Below are 22,204 nucleotides of genomic sequence, written 5' to 3' on the forward strand. Positions count from 1 at the left end.
CTCGAGCTTGAGCACTTCGTCCGGCTTCGGTGTCTGCTACTGTGTGAGGCAAGAGAGGTTGTTGGCCCATGATCAGCTCGAAAGGGCTCTTGTTTAACGAGGAGCTCTTTTGGGCGTTGAAACAAAGTTGAGCTACGTCGAGGAGTCTCACCCAATCCTTCTGATTGGCACTGACGAAGTGGCGCAAATATTCTTCAAGTAACCCATTGAATCTTTCTGTCTGCCCATCTGATTGTGGATGATGACTTGATGACATATTGAGTTCTGACCCCATCATCCGAAACAACTCTGACCAGAAGATGCTTGTGAATCTCGTGTCTCTGTCACTCACTATACTCTTAGGGAGTCCCCAATACTTCACAACGTGCTTGAAAAATAATGAGGCAGTTTCTTCGGTGCCACAGGCCTTTTGCATTGGAACAATGGTAGCATATTTTGAGAATCTATCTACAACCACCATTCTTGCGGAGAGCTGGTCCACCTTTGGGAGGCCACTGATGAAGTCCATGGATACACTCTCCCAAGGGCGAGTAGGGATTGGTAACGGTTCTAGGAGCCCACCGGACTTCTGTCGGTCGACCTTGTCTTGTTGACAAACCAGACAAGTTCTTGTGTAGTTCATCACGTCCTCTTTCATTCCCGGCCAATAGTATCCTGTGCCCAGTAAGCTGAGTGTCCTTTGCCAACCAGGATGACCTGCCCATAGCGTGTCGTGGCATTCCCTTAAGAGCATTTTTCTCAAACCACCTGCTCTCGGGATGAAGAGTTTATTTCCTTTTGTGTAGACGAGCCCATCTTCCATCCAGAAACGTCTAGTTTTCCCTTCTTCAATCAGTTTCTTGATGGTTCCTGTCATCGGATCATCTCCTAGGTAAGCTTTGACTTAATCACGCACAAAGGTAGCGACGTTGCTTGAAGTTAAAGGAGCTAATCTTTGTAGGGGTGCCAGGTCTGCTCGCCTGCTCAGCGCATCCGCTACCCTGTTGCTAGCCCCTGTTCTGTATGCAAACTCTACGTCGAACTCAGCTAAGGATTCTTGCCATCGAGCCTGTCTTCCCGTCAACTTAGGCTGAGAGAGAAAGTGGGTTGCAGCAGTGTTGTCGTTGCGGACGGTGAACTTCCAGCCCAACAAGTAATGTCTCCAGCCCCTAAGGCAGTGCACAATAGCTAGGAGTTCCTTCTCTTGTGCTGCGTACTTCCTTTCAGCACTGTTCAACTTTCGACTCTCGAATGCAATGGGATGGCCATCTTGGAGTAGTACTCCTCCTAAGGCAAAATCGGATGCGTCCGTCTCTACTTCAAAGGGTTTGTTAGGGTTAGGGAGAGCGAGGACTGGCTCTCTCACTACTGAATCTTTCAATTTCTGAAAAGCTTTTTGCTGTTTCTCTGACCATTCCCAACGACGATCCTTCTGCAAAAGGTCAGTGAGGGGACTGGCTAACTCTGAGTATCCCTTGATAAATCTGCGGTAATTATTTGCCAAGCCTAGAAAGGACCGAAGCTCGGAAGTGTTCCTTGGATCTTTCCAATCCTGAATTGCTTGTATCTTCTTTGGATCCATCCTTAAGCGGCCTTTACCTACAAAGTGTCCCAAGAACCCAACTTCTTCTTGGGCAAAGGCACATTTTTCTCGCTTGACGAACAAATGATGTTTTCGCAGCTTCTCAAACACCTTCCTCAAGTGGTCGAGGTGTTCTTTGAAGGTCTTGCTATAGATTACAATGTCATCCAAGTACACCACTACAAATTTGTCGAGAAATTCATGGAACACTTGATTCATCAAGGTGCAGAAGGTTGCGGGGGCATTGGTCAACCCAAACGGCATAACTAGCCACTCAAATGCTCCATATCTCATCACACATGCGGTCTTCGGTTCATCTCCTTGAGCAATGCGAACCTGGTGGTAGCCAGATTTCAAATCCAACTTCGTGAAGAACACTGCATCCCCTAGTTGATCGAACAAGTCCGCCAACAACGGAATGGGGTAATGATTCCGCACTGTGATCTTGTTGATATGCACAATTGGAGGCTCCCATCTTGTTTCTTCTGAAAGAGCACTGGAGCTCCGTAAGGAGCTTTCGAGGGGCGGATGAAACCTGACTCTAGTAAGTCTTCCAGTTGCTTTCTAAGTTCCGCTAGCTCGGGGGGGGGGGGGGGGTGGTCATGCGGTAAGGGCTTCGAGCAGGGGGCCTCGAACCAGGAATAAGTTCAATCTCGTGATCCACAACCCTCCTAGGAGGAAGCACCTTTGGGAGCTCCTTGGGGAGAAGATCCTCAAATTCTGTGAGAAGCTCATCTAAGGTTGCGGGAATTTCATGAGGTGCTTCATCTTATTTCACTAATATGGTAGCAAGGAATGTGGGTTCGTTCCTTTTCAACCCTTTTTTTAGTTGCATTGCCGAAAGGAGGGGGCCTTTAGACCCTTTTCTCATCTTGCAAGTCTTGAGGAGGCAAGGTTGTTGTCCAGCTACTAATATTGACCCCAGGTGGGGCATCGAGACATCTTTACTTGCACGTAGGAAGTCCATACTGAGTACAAGGTTAAAGTCATCCATGGTGGCTACATTGAAATCCAGGTTTCCGCTCCAGTCCCCTAGCTTTGTTGGAATGTTCCTTGCAACCCCATGAATTGGCTTGGCGACTGAATTCACAGCTTTCATACTACCCCCTTCTTGAATCGGCTTCAGCCCCAATCTTCGAGCTTCTCCTTAGGATATGAAGTTATGGGTGGCCCCGGTGTCAATCATCGCATTGCCCCTCCTCCCATTCACCAACGCTTCTACGTACATCAACTCAGTGTTTTTGGACCTCCCCTCGGGCTCTTCCTTTCCCATGGCGTACAACATGTGCACCGCGCCCAACCTTGATGGCTCTTCCTCATCGGGCTCTACCTCGCATGCTTCTTCGGTCTGTTTTGACTCCACCGTCATTGTAGATAACTTCTTTTGGAGATTATCGATTTCTCCCTTATGACGGCATTCGAACCACTTGTGAGGGCCCCGACAGAGGATGCATGTTAGGGGTCTATTCCCCATTGAGAAGGTTGATGTGCTTACTTTACTTGATGAAGAGGAGGCTCCACTCCTTCTAGAGTCGTCCCCCACAGTCTTGTTGTACGTACTCCCAACATTGTTTGAGCTAACTTGGGAGACGGGGTGTTAGCTTCTAGGAGCGCTTGTTGCTTGTCCATTGTTCCCTTCTTCTGATTAGGGCCCTTATCGGGTGAGTAATCCATTAACTTCTCAACTGCTGCTATAGCACCAGCTAGAATGTCTATCTTTTGGCGCCAAATCTCTCGTTGCGCCCAATCCTTCAAGCCTCGCACAAAGTTGAACAACCGATCCTTCTCTGACATATCTTGGATCTCTAACATGCACGCACAATATTCCTTCACATATTCTCGAATGGAATTCTTGTGGTGTAGGGTGGTTAACTTCGTGCGAGCCACAAACTCGGTGTTGTCCGGGCAGAACTGGTTCTTGATCTCCTTCTTAAGATCCTCCCAACCATCAAGCGTGACTCGTTTTGCTTGAATGTTGGCATATTTGGTGCGCCACCATAACTTCGCGTCCTCTGCTAGATACATGGTGGCAGTATCCACCTTGAAGGGATCCTCTATTTGACAAATCCGGAAGTATTGTTCCATGTCAAAGATGAAGTTGTCGACTTGCTTCGAATCTCTTGCCCCATCGAAGGGTTGGGGCTTGGGCGGCTTTATCTTTGCACCCCCACTACCCCCAAAGCCTTGTTGAGCATGCATAGTGGCACACTTGTCGAGTGCCTCATCAGCTAGTCCCTGGACACAATTTAGTTGCTCCAACAGTCCATCTACTATGGAACGTAGATTGCTGATTTCATTATCCTGCTTGATCACAATATCTTCGAGCTTGGGCATCCTTTCCTCTAGGAAGGCCCATTGTTCGGACTTGCCCTCAAGTCAGGCCAGCCGTTGTTCGATGGTGTATTCGAGATTATCTCCCATCACTCGTGTGCTACTTGAACACGAGTCTAGGCAACGATGCAGCGTTGGCTCTGATACCAACTGTCACGGTCCGAAAGGTTTGACACCGGATCGTGCGGCGCGCTCTTATCTTTTGGAAGCAAGAACGCAAGCCTAGAGTGAGAGAGGTTCGTGGGCACACAGCAACACGGACCAAGGGTATCTCAATGAGGCACTCGTTAGCAACGAGTGCGGGGTCGGGGCTTGTGACGGCCGATACTTCGAAGCGGGCACAAGCGGAACTGACAAGGATGTAGACGTCTTTGAGGGTCTCTTGGTTTGGTGGGGAGCTTTAAAACAAGGCAAGCACAATATCTATAAAGGCTTAAATCAACACACAAGTCTTAAAGCAAAGGCAAAACGAATAGGAGCTTTCATTCATTCAACCACTCGCTCCATATAGAGCTTTATTTTGATTACATGGAGAAATACTAGTGAACACTGAAATTACAGTAACACAATAATCTCCTCTAGCGTCTAAACTACTTATAAGAATACATTGAAAGTCTAACATAAACTAAGTAAAGACATAAGAAAGCAAAATAAGGGCAAAAGAAAGGAAAATACATGATGGAAGAGGTTGGATCCTAACACAGGGGAAGGAGGGGTGTTGAACAGGCTTAGATCAGAGAAGGGGAGGGAGGGAGGGAGGATTTTTTTTTTTCTTTTTTTTAATTAAGTTTTTTAAAATTTCATGTTAATTTTTAAAAGGATATATTTAAAATTAAAATAAAAAATCTTAATCAACCACAACGTGACACGTGTCCAACCTTAACCTTTGAAACAGATTACCGGTTTTTTATTCTATATTTGGAAGATCATATGCAAAGGTTGTTTTATTAGGGGATTATCAAAATGTGGTTTTATTTATGACAGATCGGTCAAAAGTCATAATATTCCTGTCAATTTTTCTTCATTTTTATGCATTTATTTATTTATGTTGAATGAAATAAAGGTGTGTGATAAGATAAGGACTAAGGAGGAAAACAAGTATTAGACAAGTACTTGACCCTGCAATTCTTTTTACATGACTGGAAAACCCCAAACCCATAAATAAATTAAATTAAAATAAATCCAAAATTTGGACTTGGCTAAATGGTGTGTGGACCGTCGTCAATGGTCCCCTAATTTGTCGCGTATAAATCACGTGATCTCAATTGTTTTTCATCCAATTTGACGGCTGTGATTTATTCTTGTAGACATTCCTTCTCGATTGTTGAAAAACCACCTAATTATCATTAATCATGTTAATTAGCTTTTTAATTTTGTTACTCTACCTCTTCTTTTTTTTCTTTCTTTAGTTCTTCTAGTTCAATCTTCCTACTTTGCGTCTTTGCCAATTAAAGTGCCCTTTTTTTCTTGCTCAAGTAATTTATTTCAAATTATATATAACAACAAAAAGTGTATGTATGGATAATCAAGTGCTTTGATGTAATTCGATTTTAGTACTTTCTCCGTGTTTTAATAAGTGTTACAGTTTGAGTGACACATAATTTTAGGCAATTTAATTAACTTAATTAAAATAAGAGGTAAAGTGGTAGGGTAGTTGGAGTATTAAAAAATTATAAAAAATGAGGGTTAATAGTTTATTAAAAAATAATAAATGTGAGAGTAAAGATATAATTAAAAAAAAGTTGTAGTAGATTTAGGTGGGGACCATGAGAGGAGAGAGATATCATATCACTAATAAACAACGGTCTCACAGCTAGGCCACGAGACATCGACGTTTGACATTACAATTTTTTGCCAAGTGTCGAACCACGTAGGCGAAAACTAAGTATTATTGTGACACGTATGATGCTAAGTAAGCGAATTTTGGATAGATTTTTTAAGATAAAATTGTTGTATAGAGTTTTATTGTCGATATACTTCTAATATTTCATATATACAAAATTAATCATAAATTTTAATAAAAATCTAATAATTCGGTTCTATTTCCAGCATAAAATTTATTTTAAAAAGTTATTTAAAATAAGATCCATTTATAATATATTTTAGATAATAGAGAATTAGTAAAATTAAGTTTTAACCGGTAAAAATACTTTCAGTTTAATAAAAATAATTTAAGTATGATATCGCATGTCTAAATATCCTACATCATCAAAAGTGATTATATAACCGTATTTAACATTCAAGCCAAAAGGTTTATCTTAAAATTCAATAAACAACCTGGGCATCGCCCGAGACACAAAACTAGTAATATTTAAATGTAGTTTTTTGTCAAAATAGGAAGTGTAACACTTAATTAAACACAACCAGATTTGATAAGTATAACACTTATTAAACACAGAGGGAGTATATGTATAGTAAGTAAAAGAAAAAAAATAAAATAAGAGGAAAGTAATTAATTTAACCGAATGAATGGTCGGACAAGATTTTTATGTTCTATAGAAAATTAAAAAGGGTTTTAAGGGGATGATAAGTAGCGTGCAATTTTTCTTTTATAAAATATTGATATTACTTCATTTAATTCACAATGATATCTGAACTTTATCCTTTTACATGGAGTACTTTTCAATGTATATGAACTTTAATATCTCAAATTACAATAGTCAATAGTTTGAAAATACTTATTGAGATAAATTGCATTACTTAAGCCTAATTATGATACATCTAGGAAATGCATACTCACACAGCCCACAAATAAGCTTTCAATTAAGTTTGGAAATGCAGATTAGAGAATTTAATAAGATGGAGTTAGGATGTGAGAGAAAGAAAGTAGTGGATATTGTGTTGTGGCATGCATATTGGCACCCCCACTCACTAGATGCTACAAGAAACCCATGATTTGATCCTGATTGTGCTCTTCTCGACTAGCTCAACCGTCGATTACAAACCTTGATCACCTACACTCTACCACCAAAAGATAGGAACGTCCCTCGAGACCCTTACGCTCGCTTGTATTGTGTATGTAGTGCTCACAAGCCCCGTTTCTACACAAGGCTTGCACTCTTGTTGTCAAAAGACAAGAGCGTGTTGCACGATCTCATCGGACCATGACAGTCGGACATATGCTCTATTATTTCAAAGCAAGATTGTATGTGTGAGTTCAAGTTCAACAAGACACAAAACTATCAACTAAAAGCAAGCTGTAGACTATCATCATCCAATCTTATCTGTTCATTAATTTGATAACATGGATTATTAATGATATAAAAGAAAATTGACATTTTAGAATGGCACCATCTAAACTTTTAGCTGAACAATGAATAAACTGCCTGCTGATCAACACAAGTTTTTGGTAAAGAACTATTCAACGGGGTCCCCTCCCTCCCCTCCATCACAAGAATATATTCTCGATTGGAGTGGATACAAATACACAAGAGGTGTCAAAAACTTACCCGATCAGACCTAATTCAAAAAAACCCAATTCAGATATTTCGACTCGTATTGACACAATAATTTAGCATGATTCAATTTTGAAATAAAATCGACATGATTTTCACCTCACCAAACCCGACACTAATACCCAAATCGACACCTCCATCTACAAAACGAAGTGCCTTTTTTATTTTTATATTATTTGGGAAGAAAATCTAGGTCTATCTCTGATCGAGGACCAACGTAATTCATCCTTGCAGCGGATAAAAGTGTTTGCTAACCCAAAAAAAATGCTTAATAGCAAGCAAGTTAAATAAGATATTTTCATGCTAACAAGAAGGTTTAAATTAATTTCTCTACTATTCAAAAAAAAAAAAAAAAAAAAAAAAATTTTCTCTAAGATTGAACGTAAAACCAGAGGGTTTTCATTCCATCTTCAATAACTTACATATTCATATATCAAAATTAGTCTCTTACAGTCTTACTCATAAAGATACAATTAGTGGAACCTTCACACTAGTTATTATGTGGTGTGGATTATGTCTAGCAATATTGAGTATGATATTTGATCCCTCAAAACTTATTAATACCATAACTAATACATTTTTTACTATAAATGTTAGGCAACGACATCATAAAGGTAATTAGACTAATTGGTTAAAGTGTTAGGAGTGTTACTCAATATATGAGAACAAATTTCGGCTATATTATTGCCCTTTGTGACTCCCTTTACACACAAAAACAAACAAAAAATTAAAAAAATAATCATTAAGATTTCGTGAACTACTATACAATAAAAAATGGAGAATGACTGATTAACCTATTGTTTAATTCTTGATTGATCACTTTTGATTCTATATACAATAGCTTTTTTTTATTTTCCCCTAAAACCTTAGAATTGTTTTTACGTGATTTAACATTATAAATTAATTTAATAGAGATGTGGACTATTATTTAAAAACACGCGACAAAATCCTTTTCAGGACAACTTGTACATACACATAACTCTGTCAACTAACAACAAAGAAGAAAGTTATAGACTATCACCATACAATGAATTGTTTCATGTGGACTGAAATAGACAATCAATCCATTTTATGCTTAGCAAGAAGTGAATTATTGATGATAAAAATGACATTTTAGACTGGCATTATCGAAAATTATAGTTAGAGCAATGAACAATTGCCAGCTTACACTATTTATCAAATTATTATCAATGTAAGTGTTTTTGGCAAAGAACTATTTAGGGGGGTCCCCTCTTCTCCACTATAAGAATATATTCTTAGTTGTAGACTTGTAGTTGATAGAATCTACTTCCTTTGCAACATTTCTCGTATACGTCCTTTATCTCATCATGCACTCATTGCTTTTAGTACTTTACTCAACCAGAAAGAAATTTCTCTAAACAATGAAAAGTCATAATCATTAAACCCTTTGAATAAACTTCATTATTAATTTCCTTAGCTACTAACAAATATAATTAATAATAACTTATGGGTTTTGATATAGCTTAGGTTTCCTACAAGTTATGTACTTCTAACCATTTCTAAATTATTATTCAAAATAATTATCTATTGTTAAATGTAATTCTTATGTTTAAATATAAACAACATTCAGGTTTAACACCTAATTCAATTTGAAACTCAACCCGAAATTACTTAAAAGAAAGCCTACATTGAACAACCTAAAGATCACCTATTTTGACCCATTTATAATATTATACATCTATATGCACCAAAAATAAATAAATAAATAAATAAATTATACATCTATATAAAGTTTTACTCCGTACATTATTTTAAAACCCCATAAACAAACTTATATATTTTGTAAAAAAAAAATAAAAAAAACCTATATTGATCCAAAATCTTCACTCCGATTATACTTGCACATAACCATTAGTTTCGTTCACTACTATACATACAGAGTACGTATTTTTTCTTTCATTTACAAAGAAAAATAAAATGACAAATAATGCAAACGAGATTTGATTAAATTAAAGTAATCATCATCAATAACCACATTTTTTTTAATAACCACATAAAATATTGAAGAATGTTCAAAAGAGATGAAGAAAAGGTCATTGAAATGTACATTATCTTCCTAAGAAAGGCTTTATAATATTTGTAAGCTTTTTGGAATAATATACACATACATAACCTCCTACGGTCCTACCCCCCCCCCCCCCACAAGGCCACAACAAATATCATCCTTAGACCAACGTATATACTAGTATACTACAACCAAATTCCCAACAAAAAAATACCAGACATTTTTCTCATAACTATACATTACTGCATTTTTCTTTAGTTTGTTAGCTTCATTCTAACATTATTTGCATGCTATGTAAGTCTGATTCTTTCCTTCTTTGTTCGTATTCATTTTCCATTTCATTTTTTCATTTTGTTTTTTTCTTCAATTTTGTTTGTTTATACAAGTGTTTCTCTGCTTCTTCTTCACTATTCTTTTACTTTTCTCTTCTTTTTTTTTCTCTCACAAATGTTCAGTTCAACAGTAAACTAAATTATCTGTTTCTCTTTCACAAAGATTTTCCTGGTAATTTTATCTGAATATCTTTTCTTGTTGATTTAATTTTCTTAATTTGATTTCAAAATTTTATGAAGTTATGGAAATTGGGTAGTTTTAGTTTTCATTTTTACTCTTATTCTTGAATTTTACATGAGAATTGGAAATTCTTATCATTTTTTATGCATGATCATGGCCATTTTAATCTTTCTCCTCTGTTATTTTATTTATTTATTTATTTTTCCCTATTGAATTTACCCAATTAAGAAAGTATTTAATTTTGATATTTCACTGAATTTTCATTTGAGAATTATCACATTTATTTATTCTTTTAATTCTTGAATAATTTTGGGATTTATGTTTATCCTTTCCTTTATTTCAGAGTTTTCAAGTTCATGCACTTCCTGATTAATTTCCAGCTCCTAACAAAGTATTCATTTTTAATGTATGATACGGAGTATAAAACTTTACTCTTTTTCATCTTTATTTTATTTTTTAAAATATATAATTTCTTCACAAAATCATAATTTTTTTTTTAATGTTTAATCCATATTTAGCAACATACGTAAAAATACATTACCATAATTATAAACCACCCCCCTTTTTTATGCTGCATGTAACGAGGTTGATACACCCACCTTAAATTTTGACGCTCCAAGTCTTAATTTCTCAATTTTACTTCAATATCATATAGTAAAATAAAATATAAAAAATATATATATATCATCGTCATTTTGATCACATAATATTTCTCTCTCTCTCTCTCTCTCTCTCTCTTTTTTTTTTTTTCTGGTTAATATTTGAGATACTCCGTGCAATTTAATTATTTGCTTCATTTCTAGCTAACATTTATTTTTGGTACTATATTGTTCACAGAAAAGGATGAGAAGCTGTTTCATGTGATAAAGTGGTTGAAAAAGTTGGTTGCTATTTGATGGGTGTGACACTTTCTTTAAAAAAGATTTGATATAATCCCAATTATTTTGGTCTAATATATCAAAATTAACACTGAAAAAAAAAAAAAAAAAAAAAAATAAAAAAACTTCGATGGAAGCAGAAGATCATAAGGGTCTTGAAAGGGTTTTGTCACAAAAAGCATTATCAATGAGTAGTTCATTTCCATGTCAAATTTGTGTAGTTGGATTTCTTTGTGGAGTTTGTCTTACTTCTCTATTCCTTGCTGGTCTTACTTCTTTCGGCCGTTTCGAATTCGATGGCATTCAGTTTCATCAGATTTCAGCTGCTATCTTACCCTGGAGTTCTAATCCACAGATTACTTGTAAGTCGAGTTATTCGATTTGTTAATGATTGTTACATTTGAATTTGGTGACGAAATTTGGGTTTGTTTTGTTGAATGGCTAGTGATGATATGTTGAGTGGTTGGTGATCAATGTGTGTAGTGATAAAATGACTAGCATTTGCATAAGGTGTAAAAAAAATCAGAGTTTCTCTGTTTTCTTTTGTTATATGTATGGTTTTGGGATGTACCCGTAAGGGCTACGTTTAACATTTTCCGTAAATGAACATCTTTTACGCCGAAGTAGGGTTGTCTTCTATTAATTCTAAGGTATGAGTACATTTTTTCACACCCTCTTAATTTCCGTGCAAAAAAGTAGATAACTTGATTGTGGGAGGATGGGAGTATATTTTATGGCAATGAAATAATTTGCTTGTTAGAGGTGCATTACCTTAGACATTTGAGAGGGGATTAATGTACTTCATAGGAAGAAATTACAAGTAGTTTTGTAGAAGAAAATGTATGTTATGAATTGTAAATGTTCAATTATTTGAAGTTTTGTAGTTGTACTCACGAATTTTGTTTTAGGTTGATATTAGTATGATACACATATCACAATGTAATTCTGTGCCTAAATATTGTAATTTGTAACAAGTTGTGTACCGGTGTACACATTTAAGGGATTGAGTCAAAATTCCATAGTTTTATACATCTCCGCCATACAAATATTCAATGTTGTCTTTCTATGAATTTCATTATCCTAAGTTACCGATTATTGAAAGTGACCTATTATTTTGGGACGGCTTAAAATAGAAATATGGCATTGTGGCCTAATGAGGAAGTAACAGAGTAAAGACCTTGAAACTTTCCTTTTTTGGATAGTATAAATGCAACGTGATTGATTGCAAGATCAGTAATCCAGATTTTAATTAGGCAAATTTGTAGTGTTTCTTGGTAACTTAAAGTAACTGACTTTTTCTTTTGTTGGGCTCATTTTTCTGTTCATATGTTATGATGAGTTCGAGTTTCAATAATAATGTTAATTCTTACTGTTCATATGTTATGATATGAATATACCACACCAATTCCTTATGTATGAGTTTTAATTTGCTTTATGTATGTGATACAGTAGGAGACAGTGACTCTAAATCAAGAACAGTGGAGAAGGAAGAGAATCCAAGGGGAACAAATTTATGTTGTGACGACGATAAGGTGTCTATGCTATATTCAACTTGGAGTACCTTACTAAATGAATCAGTAGACCCATGGACAAACACGAAATCAAGTGTCCTGAATGCCCCTCATTTAGAGAACTGCAAGTCGAAGGCCCTGATGAACAAGAGGCTAGATACGCGTGTTGGTAATGCAACATTCCCCCCTTGGACCCTTTGGAAGGGATCATTAGACGTATACGCTAAGGTTTCGGAGGATGAGCAGTTGAATGATTTTAGGCATCAGGATATATCTCAAGGTGCTTATCCTCCCTGGGTATGTTTCTATATGAAAACAATGTTAACAATTATCTTCAACTATATATATCAATTACACCTTTGGTTATGATCTAATATCTGTATCCTTTTTGCATTGGTAGATTTCGGGATCTGATGAAGAAAATTATCCCTTAACAAGGAAAGTGCAGCGTGATGTATGGCTTCATCAGCATCCGTTGAACTGTCATGACCCTCAAGTGAAGTTTCTTGTGGCTGATTGGGAAAGACTCCCCGGATTTGGTATAGGTGCACAAATTGCTGGAATGTGTGGAATTCTTGCTCTGGCCATTTCTGAGAAGAGGGTGCTTGTAACAAATTACTACAACCGTGCTGATCATGAGGGCTGCGAAGGTAATAGTTACATTAAATGGTTGTGCATTATCATTTTTCGGAATCAAGGGGGTTTGGCTGAACTGAGATCTTAGGTCTTGTTTGCTATGATGCTAAGGTTCCGGCATATTTTTTAACTGTGGAAACTCATACAAGTATTTCCAGTAGTTTGATTTAATACTTTTTTGAGGAGTTATGCATAAGAATGCTGATGTTTGTTTCTTAGAGACAGAAAACTAAAGTTCTGAAATGATAAATAATAGAGCAAATTCTTGGCACTCTAAGTCGAGGAAAATTGGGATTGAAAGCAGAACATTAAATCATTGTGCCTTTGATGGATTTCACAGGATCATCTCATGCAAGTTGGTCTTGCTACTTTCTTCCGGAGACATCCCAAGAATGCCGGGATCGTGCTTTTGAACTCATGAATCATAAGGAAGCATGGGACAAGGGAATCATAAAAGAAAAAGAGAACTATACTTCTAAAGAGATATGGGCAGGACGGACTCCTAGGTAATTTCTTGCAACTTTTGCTGAGTACTCGTACATTATTTTCTGAGGACGATGTGAAATATTCGTCTGCGTACTGAATTACTGCAGAAACTGGGGTGCTCCTTGGAGTTATTTGCAACCAACAACAGAAATTAACGGAAGTTTTGTGGCATTTCATCGGAAAATGGACAGAAGATGGTGGCGAGCACAGGTAACTAGTTCATGAATTTGTTATGCTCCTGCTTCGTCTTAGATAGGCTAATTTTTGGATCTGACTTGAGGACAGCAACCTCCTGCTTCGTCTCATGAATGAGTTAAATATATGCACTGAAAAATAGAAAGCTAATCTCTTGATTCAGTTTCCTTGATTTTGTACATGATAAATCAACACATGTTACTAACTGTGGTTCAAAATTTGTCAGGCTGTACGATATCTAATGAGATTTCCGACTGACTACACATGCCATCTAATGAATGTTGCTCGACATGCTGCATTTGGAAAGGAGGCTGCAGAAATGGTCCTCGCAAATAGTAATGGGGACTGGCTGAAGGTAAGCATGCAACATGACTCTTAAACCATTTTGCTTTACATCTAGGAAAAATGAATTAACACCCATTTACTTAGTGAGCCTTTCTTTATGTGCTTCTTCAGATATATTGTTTGGCATTCTAGATTCAATTAGTTCACCCCGAGACAAAGATTTTGTGCTCATCAAGAATTTTAGATTGGATTTTTAGTCATTTTTTATAATGAGCTAATCGGAATTCCTAATGTGCCACTCTTGAACATATGCAATGACTATGAGTATCCTAATTTTTAATCACAAATTCGCTATGCTTCCTTCATAACAGGACGAAACAGACCACCCTGCACCTGAGATAGAAAAATATGTATGGTCCAACCGCAAACCATGGATTCCAAGACCACTCCTAAGCATGCATGTAAGAATGGGAGACAAAGCTTGTGAAATGAAGGTAGTGGAGTTCAAGGAGTACATGCGCCTAGCTGAAAGGATAAGAAAACAATTCCCGGACTTAAGGAGCATCTGGTTATCCACCGAGATGCAACAAGTCATCGACCTAACAAAGCTTTACACTTCATCTGGATGGAACTTCTACTTCACCAATGTTAAAAGGCAGGTCAGCAACATAACTATGGCAACCTATGAGGCGAGCCTTGGAAGAAAGACAAGCACGGAATATCCTTTGGTCAATTTCTTGATGGCCACTGAGGCTGATTTCTTCATCGGCGCCTTAGGTTCCACATGGTGTTTTCTGATTGATGGTATGAGGAACACGGGAGGGAAAGTTATGGCCGGATATCTGAGTGTTAACAAGGACAGATTTTGGTGAAGAGAAAGGATCGGTATTTATAAATTATATTGTAGATCAGATTACAATCAATCACAATTTTGCTTTCTTGTGTACAAATATGTGGTGACATATTTTCTTGTAAATATAGAGTAGATTGTTGTATATTTAAGGGCCATAAATGTACCACACAGGAGATGTATCATTCTGCCTCTCTAATGATTTTCAATAGTATACTCTAAATAAAGCTATATACATTTTATGTTGATTTTCTTGCAACCAGATCTTTTACTATTACACTGAAAAGGAAGCAGAAGATGAGAAGATTGCACATACAGAAGCTTTGCAAGCAATAAGTCTTGTATACTACAAGTTATTATGCAAGTATATAAATATAAATGTAGTTGAGTAGCTATGAAGCGTCTTGCATACAATACACCAGTTGTAGACAAAGTTTATGTCATTAGATTTATAGTAATTTCGGATTTCTCTCCTTTTCAATACACGTGGCGATTTTGTGAGATGATGTAATGCCCCATTAAACAAAGTAGTGTCGAATGATGTAACACTCCATTGAGCAAAGTTGCAAAGTGCTAATCCAAGAAGTTAGAACTTAATTCTATATCTCACCACTAAATTACAAAATGAACCCCACAAATTTAACAAAATTGGCAACGTAAGCTCACAATACTTGCAAAAGGAATTCAGCACCAAGAAAGATCAGTCAGCAAGCTTTTCAACGAAGTAACATATCAGCGGATCTATCGCCATCAAGCTACATTGATGTGATCCCTAAACTACACCTCAAAGTAAGTACAAACAACGATCATTTCAACATTGATGAATGAAAACTTACAAAACAAACAAATACCTTGTGGGTGAGAAATAATAAATAGATACATAACACTGGTCTAAGGGAGGAAAAACAAAGGTTAGAACAAAAACAAAGCTATCAAGAAACATGGTAGCTTTTACTTCACGAATTTCACATCACTTAACAGAACACGACAGCATGAAGAAGCGCGATTTGGGGTCAACAAGTATTGCCCCGCAGCCTCCCTCCATCTCTCTCACAACAGCATGAAACCTTCCATCACTTGGTCTAATGTTGAGTGTGCACAAGGAGAGATTTATACCTCTACCTTGAACGGGAGTCTCTTCACTTGATACAGACATCATTCCTTGCAGAGATTACTCCACTTCCTCACTCAATTGTTGTCCGATATCCCCATTTTTGGGTGCTGTTGTTGGTCTACGGTTTTTCTTGCTCTTAGCTTTCCTAGCTTTCATGCGACGTTTCTTCTCATTGGCATCAACCCAATTGTAGTCCGCTGGAATACTAAAAGGGTCATTTTCATCTTTATAGCGATGACTTTGGCTCTCACCATCACTTGATTGCCCACCACGACTTCCTCGCATCCATGAGATCCAAGAAGACCCCTCTGAGTCTTTCGATTTTGAGCCTTCTTGAAAATGAGCTGGACTAGAAAGAGGTGTTGAGAACTCTTCTATAGGCTGGAGTTCCTCAAATTTTGTGAATGTGACAACTACTCTAATTGTTGGAACAATTGGGATGGCGACCTGCATAAAGAAAAAAGTAGGAGCTTAGAACAGCTAGATAGAGGAAATTTTTCACTGAAGATAGATCAAGTATACAACAACAACAACAACCAACAACAACAAAGCTTTAGTCCCAAAAGGTCAAGCCATAGATCAAGTATATGTCTTTGTATAAGCCTAAAAAGGTCAAATCAGCGTAAAGAGCAATAGACAAAATTTCACAGCACTTTAGACCAAACAAGGCTCATTGGTTACCATATTCTACATTCAAAGAGAGAATGGATCAAAAAATAGCAAAAAAGGCTCATTAGTTACCATATTCTACATTCGAAGAGACATAATGGATCAGAAAACTGTATTACATTTTCTATTAAGCGATTATGCACTGCATTTTATTTAAGTGTTGCAGATAATTAAAATTAATAGGGGGCTGCATTTAAGAATATCCCCCAAATAAACCCCAACTAAGGCCCCACCCACTAATGGAGAATCTCATCAACAAAAAAGGGGGAAGTCAGGGTGTGTGAGAGCATGAAGGAGAGTACAATCGCCCTCACATTGATTAGCTGAAATTTCAGGGCATCATTGACCATTTTTCATTCCACAAACTTTAATATCATGAAATAAATTTGCAACAATAATACAACACCAAATACACTTGATGACAACAGAATACAGCAACTAGAATAGATGATCGACATGCCACTATGGTCGTGAATCTAAGCCTATGCATATATGACTCAATAGATTAGCTAGCTTTTAAATCCAAAGCCAACATATTAACTTCAGAATGCCAAATACCTCCAAAATGGCCCAGAATGAATGATCGACATGCCACTATGATCATGAATCTAAGCTTATGCATATGTGACTCAATAGATTAGCTAGCTTTTATATCCAAAGCCAACATATTAACTTAAGAATGCCAAAATACCTCCAAAATGCCCCCACCCCTCTTTTTCCATACCCTGCCTCCCCGCTTTCAAATTGGATAACCACACAATGACAAATATCATTCCCTCCATCCAACCCTTCCTCCCACACCAAAGTTTTAGAGTTGGACTAAAATGATCGAATCAAAAGGGATTGCCGATGGGTCATTCAGGTCTGTTGTCCTTTGGCTAGCACAAAAAATAATAGTAAAATGATGAATTGGATATTCTTTCGACTATTGATATAGGATGCATTGACAAATATTATGTTCTGTATCTTGTCAATAAGATTTTGCATGAATCACAGTTTTGATTTTGATCGTAAGTTGTCCTGCAACCAGGTGGACCGCCAGTTAACATCTTTTGTACCTTTTCCTATCAACCCCCCCGCCACCCCCTCCCCCCCCCCCTTCCCAAAAAAAAAAAAAAAAAAAAAAAAAAAAAAAAAATTCAAAACAAAAAACTTTATTTTCCTTCAATAGGTCACTAATCTTATAATTGATATCTCATCAGGGCACAAGGGTACTTCCAGCAGTGTTCTTATGTCTAAACATTACAATCAATAAAAGTTGAGAAGCATGAGAAGTGACAAAAGGTAGCTTGACGTCACAAAAGGTGCCAAAAAATTTATCAATATTTTCAATAAGTCAGGCACTACAACTAAGTTTTGACCTTAAATGAATGCAAGTCCCTACGTTAAAGACAATAATAAGTGCATACCTAGCCTAGTTTTCACAGCAAACAAGCTCAACTTACATAAATTAAGGGTGGCATACAAAATAAAATAGAACCTCAATAACAAAATGGGTACCCTGGACTATTAAACCAACTCAAATATCATAAGACTTTGCACTACTCAAATTTCACATTTAAGCTCAACATACAGCTGGAAGCTTACAGCACCTGAACGTTGCATGGACTCTTTTAATAGTAAAATCAGCTTCCAACTTATAATGGGACCAGAGCATCAGCTAAAATTAGATCACGATACGGTATAACCAACCAATCCCATCTGCAGCACACTGAACCACAACCTCATACTGATTTCCATTTTTTTTTTAATTATTTGTTCTCACTTTTTGTCAATTATCTCTTCATGGGGGCAGAAAGGCAGAGAGATAGAGGCTTGATAGATGAGCTACAGATCTTTACTCAATTCACATCCGATGTTACCTAATCCACACAAACCCCAATCCACTGAATTATGCTGCTAACCACATTTTGGTGGAATGTGCAAACTGTTTTACAATAGAATGGTGCAACAGTGGACTAATCTAACTAAATCGTGAAGAACTATAAATTACCATCTGTTTCATGTACAGGAACATGCATCAGTGGCCCGTTCTACATGACATTGTCAGCTGATGCAAGATTTTACCATAAGATTCTAGTAATCGTGAATGATAGATTAGCAACTAAAGAAATATGTTTCTTCCAATGAAAGACAATGTCCGAAAAAAAAAAAAAAATCAAGTTTTGAAATTGAAAGTATAAAATGGACATTAGAGGACAGGTACATGTTAGATACCACTCAATAAATGACGGAGTAATAACAATTTCACAAACTCTCAAATATAAAAGTAATAAATGAGGAATACAACGTAAACATACAAAAACACAAAAATAGCACAGGAAAGCATTGAAAGATGATATAGAAGAGGTAAGTGAAAGTACCTTGACAGGGAATGTCCCGGATGGTAGCTTAGTGGTTAAAAGTTCTCGAAGTCTCCTAACAGCCTTAACCTTATTCGCTAGTATATCTAGCAATGGCAAAAGCTCCTCGGTTGTCAAAGGAAAATCTGGGGTCAACCACAGAACAGGTCTCAAACCCTTCTTGTATTCACTCTCATGCTTAGACTCACTGGTTGGCCCTTTCTTCTTTTTCTTCTTGTTGTTCTTATCTTTTCCTTTCTTTGGATCACTTGCGTCATCCTTTAGAGAATCAATATGTTTTAGGCTGCCTCCATCAGGAGCAAGCTTTGAGAATTTCTTCAATGTCTTTGCATCCTCAGCATCATCATTGGCACTTTTGGAGTTCTTCTTGTTCCAGCCAAACCAACCTTTCTTCTCTTTACCGTTACCATTTGAATCACCATTTTCAAAAGCAGACCCTAATCCACTTTCATGACAGTCAGCATCACCATGCTCATCATCCTCACCATTACCCTCGGAATTTCCCATAAGAGCAGAATCTAGCTGTTTTCTTTCTTCAACAGTTAGTATGTCATCAAAATCATCATGCTCACCCCCATTAGCAAGCTTATCTTCAGGATCAGCGGCAAAAAGCTCTTCATCAGTCATAGCACCAGGAACTCTTCTAGATTTCACACTCACCATTACATGAAGCATGTCATACACTTTACCCTTCCAATTTCCAACCATCTCACTTCTTTCCTGTCGCCTCCAGTTCACTTGAGGTACAAGCTCAGCCTGTGTGACATCGATGCCTGGTCTATATGTGTTAGTTTGAGACATCAACGTTACTTCATGGGCAACTTCAGATTCTGATGGTTGAGCACCAGCTCCTTCCAATGCATTGGTGATTTCTTTCTCCTTGTGAGCAAGGACAATTAATGAGCCTGAAGGCAAAGACACCTTCCCATCCTCCGAAGAGTAGCCATCTCCAAGGAATAAAAACGTCTGGTCAGAACGTTGTATACGGAACCCATCAAAGCCCGCAAGAGTCATGTCAGCACGAAGGTTAGACCCACGTTTCCAAATACGATAAGTATCTGACGGGGCAATCCGGCCAATGAAAGGAATAACAGAACTCTCAAAATGGAATGATATTTCCATGTAGAAATCACGAATCCTAGATGCTGAGGCAACAATTCGAGGAAGCCTACGGCACCATTTAGCCCAAGCAAGAGGCTGGTAGTGCCTTGCAATTATCATTGCAATCTGCTCTTCTCTAGTACAAACAGCTTCTTGGAGAGCATTCCATCCATTCTCATTCTGCAAACTCCAGTCAGCACCAGCAGCCATCAAAATTTCTGCCGATGTAGGATCCCTCAAACGCACCGCAAGATGCAATGGAGTCTCCCGGCCAGGAACATCACGTCGATCAATCGTAGCAGAAAGCTCATCAGCCTGAAGCTCAGCAGCAATAGACTCATCTTCAGTAGTAACCTCTCCTGCCTTAGCTAGTCTAGGAAGGGACGAAATTATACGCTTTAAACCCGCATAATCTCGGCGCATAACAGTTAGATGAGCTGGGCTATGAGCATATTTGGATAAATCTTCCATTGATTATCAATCTAAACCTCTCTCACCCTCTTTCCAACAGTAATATCAATACCTAATTTGCTGATTCTTCCATTTCCAAGCAGCCATCTAATCTAATACACTTAAAGATCGAAGCTTTTCAATACTTTTCCTCAACTATGGTAAAATATAAATTCCAGGGTTTCAAAACTTTTACAAGAAATCTCAACCAACAGTCAAATCTGAACCAAATACTCAATCAACTGCCAAATCTGAACAACCCCACAACTAATTCAGCCTTGAATGACAAAATAACAACAATTCCCTCAATTATTTACCTAACTTTCACCAGATTCACCAGAAAATTAATCACAGACCTCAAATCTGCAAATGGGTACAAAAAAAAAAAAAAAAAAAAAAACCTGCAAATTAAACAAACTATTACACCCCAGAACACAAACAGCAGTAAATTAAACAACACCTTTAATTCAGCAGCAACTAGATTAAAAAAAAATTAACAATAATTAAAATCTTTAACTAATTAATCCAAGAAACTAAAACCCAAGAAAAACAAAGAACAAAATTAGGATTAAGTACCTGGAAAAAATCACCAAAAAAGCTGAAATATTCCCAAAAAAAATTGAGAATTAATCCTCAAAAACCCAACTACAGTTGGTGAGAGTTGGTAAAAAAAATGAGTAGAATGACTGTGATTGACTCACTTTCTCTCTCTAAAATTTAGAGATTTTTGGATCTATATTCTCCCACGCTCTCCCTTTTCTTTTGAAAGAAAAAAAATAAAAATTAAAAGGGTGTTAATTTCTTTTCTTTTTGTTAAAAAAGTTCACTTTTTTTTTTTTTTTTTTTTTTTGGGAGTATTTTTCTCTCTCTTTCACGTTAACTGGTAAGATTACAGAGGTGACCCATTAATGCTGACAGCACGGTGAACCTCTCTACTGGACTCTGTCTATCATCGGACCACCCTTATTCCATCTGTTTTTTTCTAAGCTTTTCTATACCCTACGATTTTACTTACTCTTTTCTCATTTCATAATAATCGCAACACTTTAACTAGCAAATATGCCAATATATTACTTTTTATTTTATTTTTTGTGAAACATGACAATATATAACTTTGACCATTAATATAAAGTATATTTAATTATATATTACTTCCCCCGTATTTTTTTTTATTTGCATCACATTGTTTTTTTTTAAATGCATCACTTCTATATTTGATAACTTTATACTATATTTTATCATTTCTCTCTCTTACTTTAAACCTCAATCAAATTATTTTATCATTGTTCTCTCTTCTATGATCCACACTTAAATAAAATATATATCGTCTCTCACAAACTTTATCTTTCATGGTCCCATCTTACTTTTACTATAATAATTCACTCACTCACAATAAGTATTAAGAAGAGTAAAAGGTTAATATCATGAAAATATACATAAAAATTAATCCAAAAATATTTTACATAGCAACATATGTTTTTTATATATTGCTAAAAAGTATAGTAAAAGTAAACATATGAATAGTGCAAAAGTCAAACTGTTGCGATTAATAGAAAATGAAAGGAGTATTTTTTTATTTTATTTTTTCACATTATTTCCGTTTCATAATATTTGTAACAATTTTTGCATTATTCGTATACTTCATATGTTTCATAATAATCACAACACTTTTCTTTTACACCCGTTTCACAATAACTACAACACTTCCTTATTTAGTAAGGATCAACCACTATTTTATTATTACTCTTTCATACCAATCACATTTATACTACTTTTAATT

The 22,204-nt window shown here is 36.7% G+C and overlaps 2 protein-coding genes across 3 annotated transcripts; one reads left to right on the top strand and one right to left on the bottom strand.

The window, feature by feature from the left end:
• Window positions 1-9,511: 9,511 nt before the first annotated feature.
• Window positions 9,512-14,975, top strand: LOC110704552. Of its 2 annotated transcripts, none has more exons than XM_021882352.1 (8): window positions 9,512-9,667; window positions 10,724-11,126; window positions 12,214-12,572; window positions 12,676-12,925; window positions 13,252-13,417; window positions 13,505-13,607; window positions 13,819-13,947; window positions 14,249-14,749. In XM_021882352.1, exons 2-8 carry the CDS (start codon window positions 10,895-10,897, stop codon window positions 14,747-14,749), a joined length of 1,740 nt encoding a protein of 579 aa, XP_021738044.1. In that variant the 5' UTR covers window positions 9,512-9,667; window positions 10,724-10,894. The 2 variants fall into 2 exon arrangements, with proteins under 2 accessions (XP_021738044.1, XP_021738045.1); XM_021882353.1 differs by lacking the exon at window positions 9,512-9,667 and adding an exon at window positions 9,744-9,877 and having other exon boundaries at window positions 14,249-14,975.
• Window positions 14,976-15,375: 400 nt separating this feature from the next.
• LOC110704551 (ankyrin repeat domain-containing protein 13A-like) lies at window positions 15,376-21,383 on the bottom strand. The gene is made up of 3 exons (XM_021882351.1): window positions 21,001-21,383; window positions 18,874-20,787; window positions 15,376-16,288 (listed from the first exon to the last, which is right to left on the bottom strand). The coding sequence occupies exons 2-3, from the start codon at window positions 20,443-20,445 to the stop codon at window positions 15,899-15,901; spliced, it is 1,962 nt and encodes a 653-aa protein (XP_021738043.1). The 5' UTR covers window positions 20,446-20,787; window positions 21,001-21,383; the 3' UTR covers window positions 15,376-15,898.
• Between the last annotated feature and the right edge of the window lie 821 nt (window positions 21,384-22,204).

The sequence above is a fragment of the Chenopodium quinoa genome, unplaced genomic scaffold (assembly GCF_001683475.1).
Source record: "Chenopodium quinoa cultivar QQ74 unplaced genomic scaffold, ASM168347v1, whole genome shotgun sequence".
NCBI classification, from domain to species: domain Eukaryota; kingdom Viridiplantae; phylum Streptophyta; class Magnoliopsida; order Caryophyllales; family Amaranthaceae; genus Chenopodium; species Chenopodium quinoa.

Excerpts from the sequence above, each read along its gene's own strand:
- LOC110704552 (XM_021882352.1), top strand. The coding sequence starts at position 10,895 with ATGGAAGCAGAAGATCATAAGGGTCTTGAAAGGGTTTTGTCACAAAAA. Across the intron at positions 13,608-13,818 it reads GAAGATGGTGGCGAGCACAG|GCTGTACGATATCTAATGAG; the intron begins GTAACTAGTTCA and ends AAAATTTGTCAG. Across the intron at positions 13,948-14,248 it reads GTAATGGGGACTGGCTGAAG|GACGAAACAGACCACCCTGC; the intron begins GTAAGCATGCAA and ends CCTTCATAACAG.
- LOC110704551 (XM_021882351.1), bottom strand. The coding sequence starts at position 20,445 with ATGGAAGATTTATCCAAATATGCTCATAGCCCAGCTCATCTAACTGTT. Across the intron at positions 16,289-18,873 it reads CCGGGACATTCCCTGTCAAG|GTCGCCATCCCAATTGTTCC; the intron begins GTACTTTCACTT and ends TTCTTTATGCAG.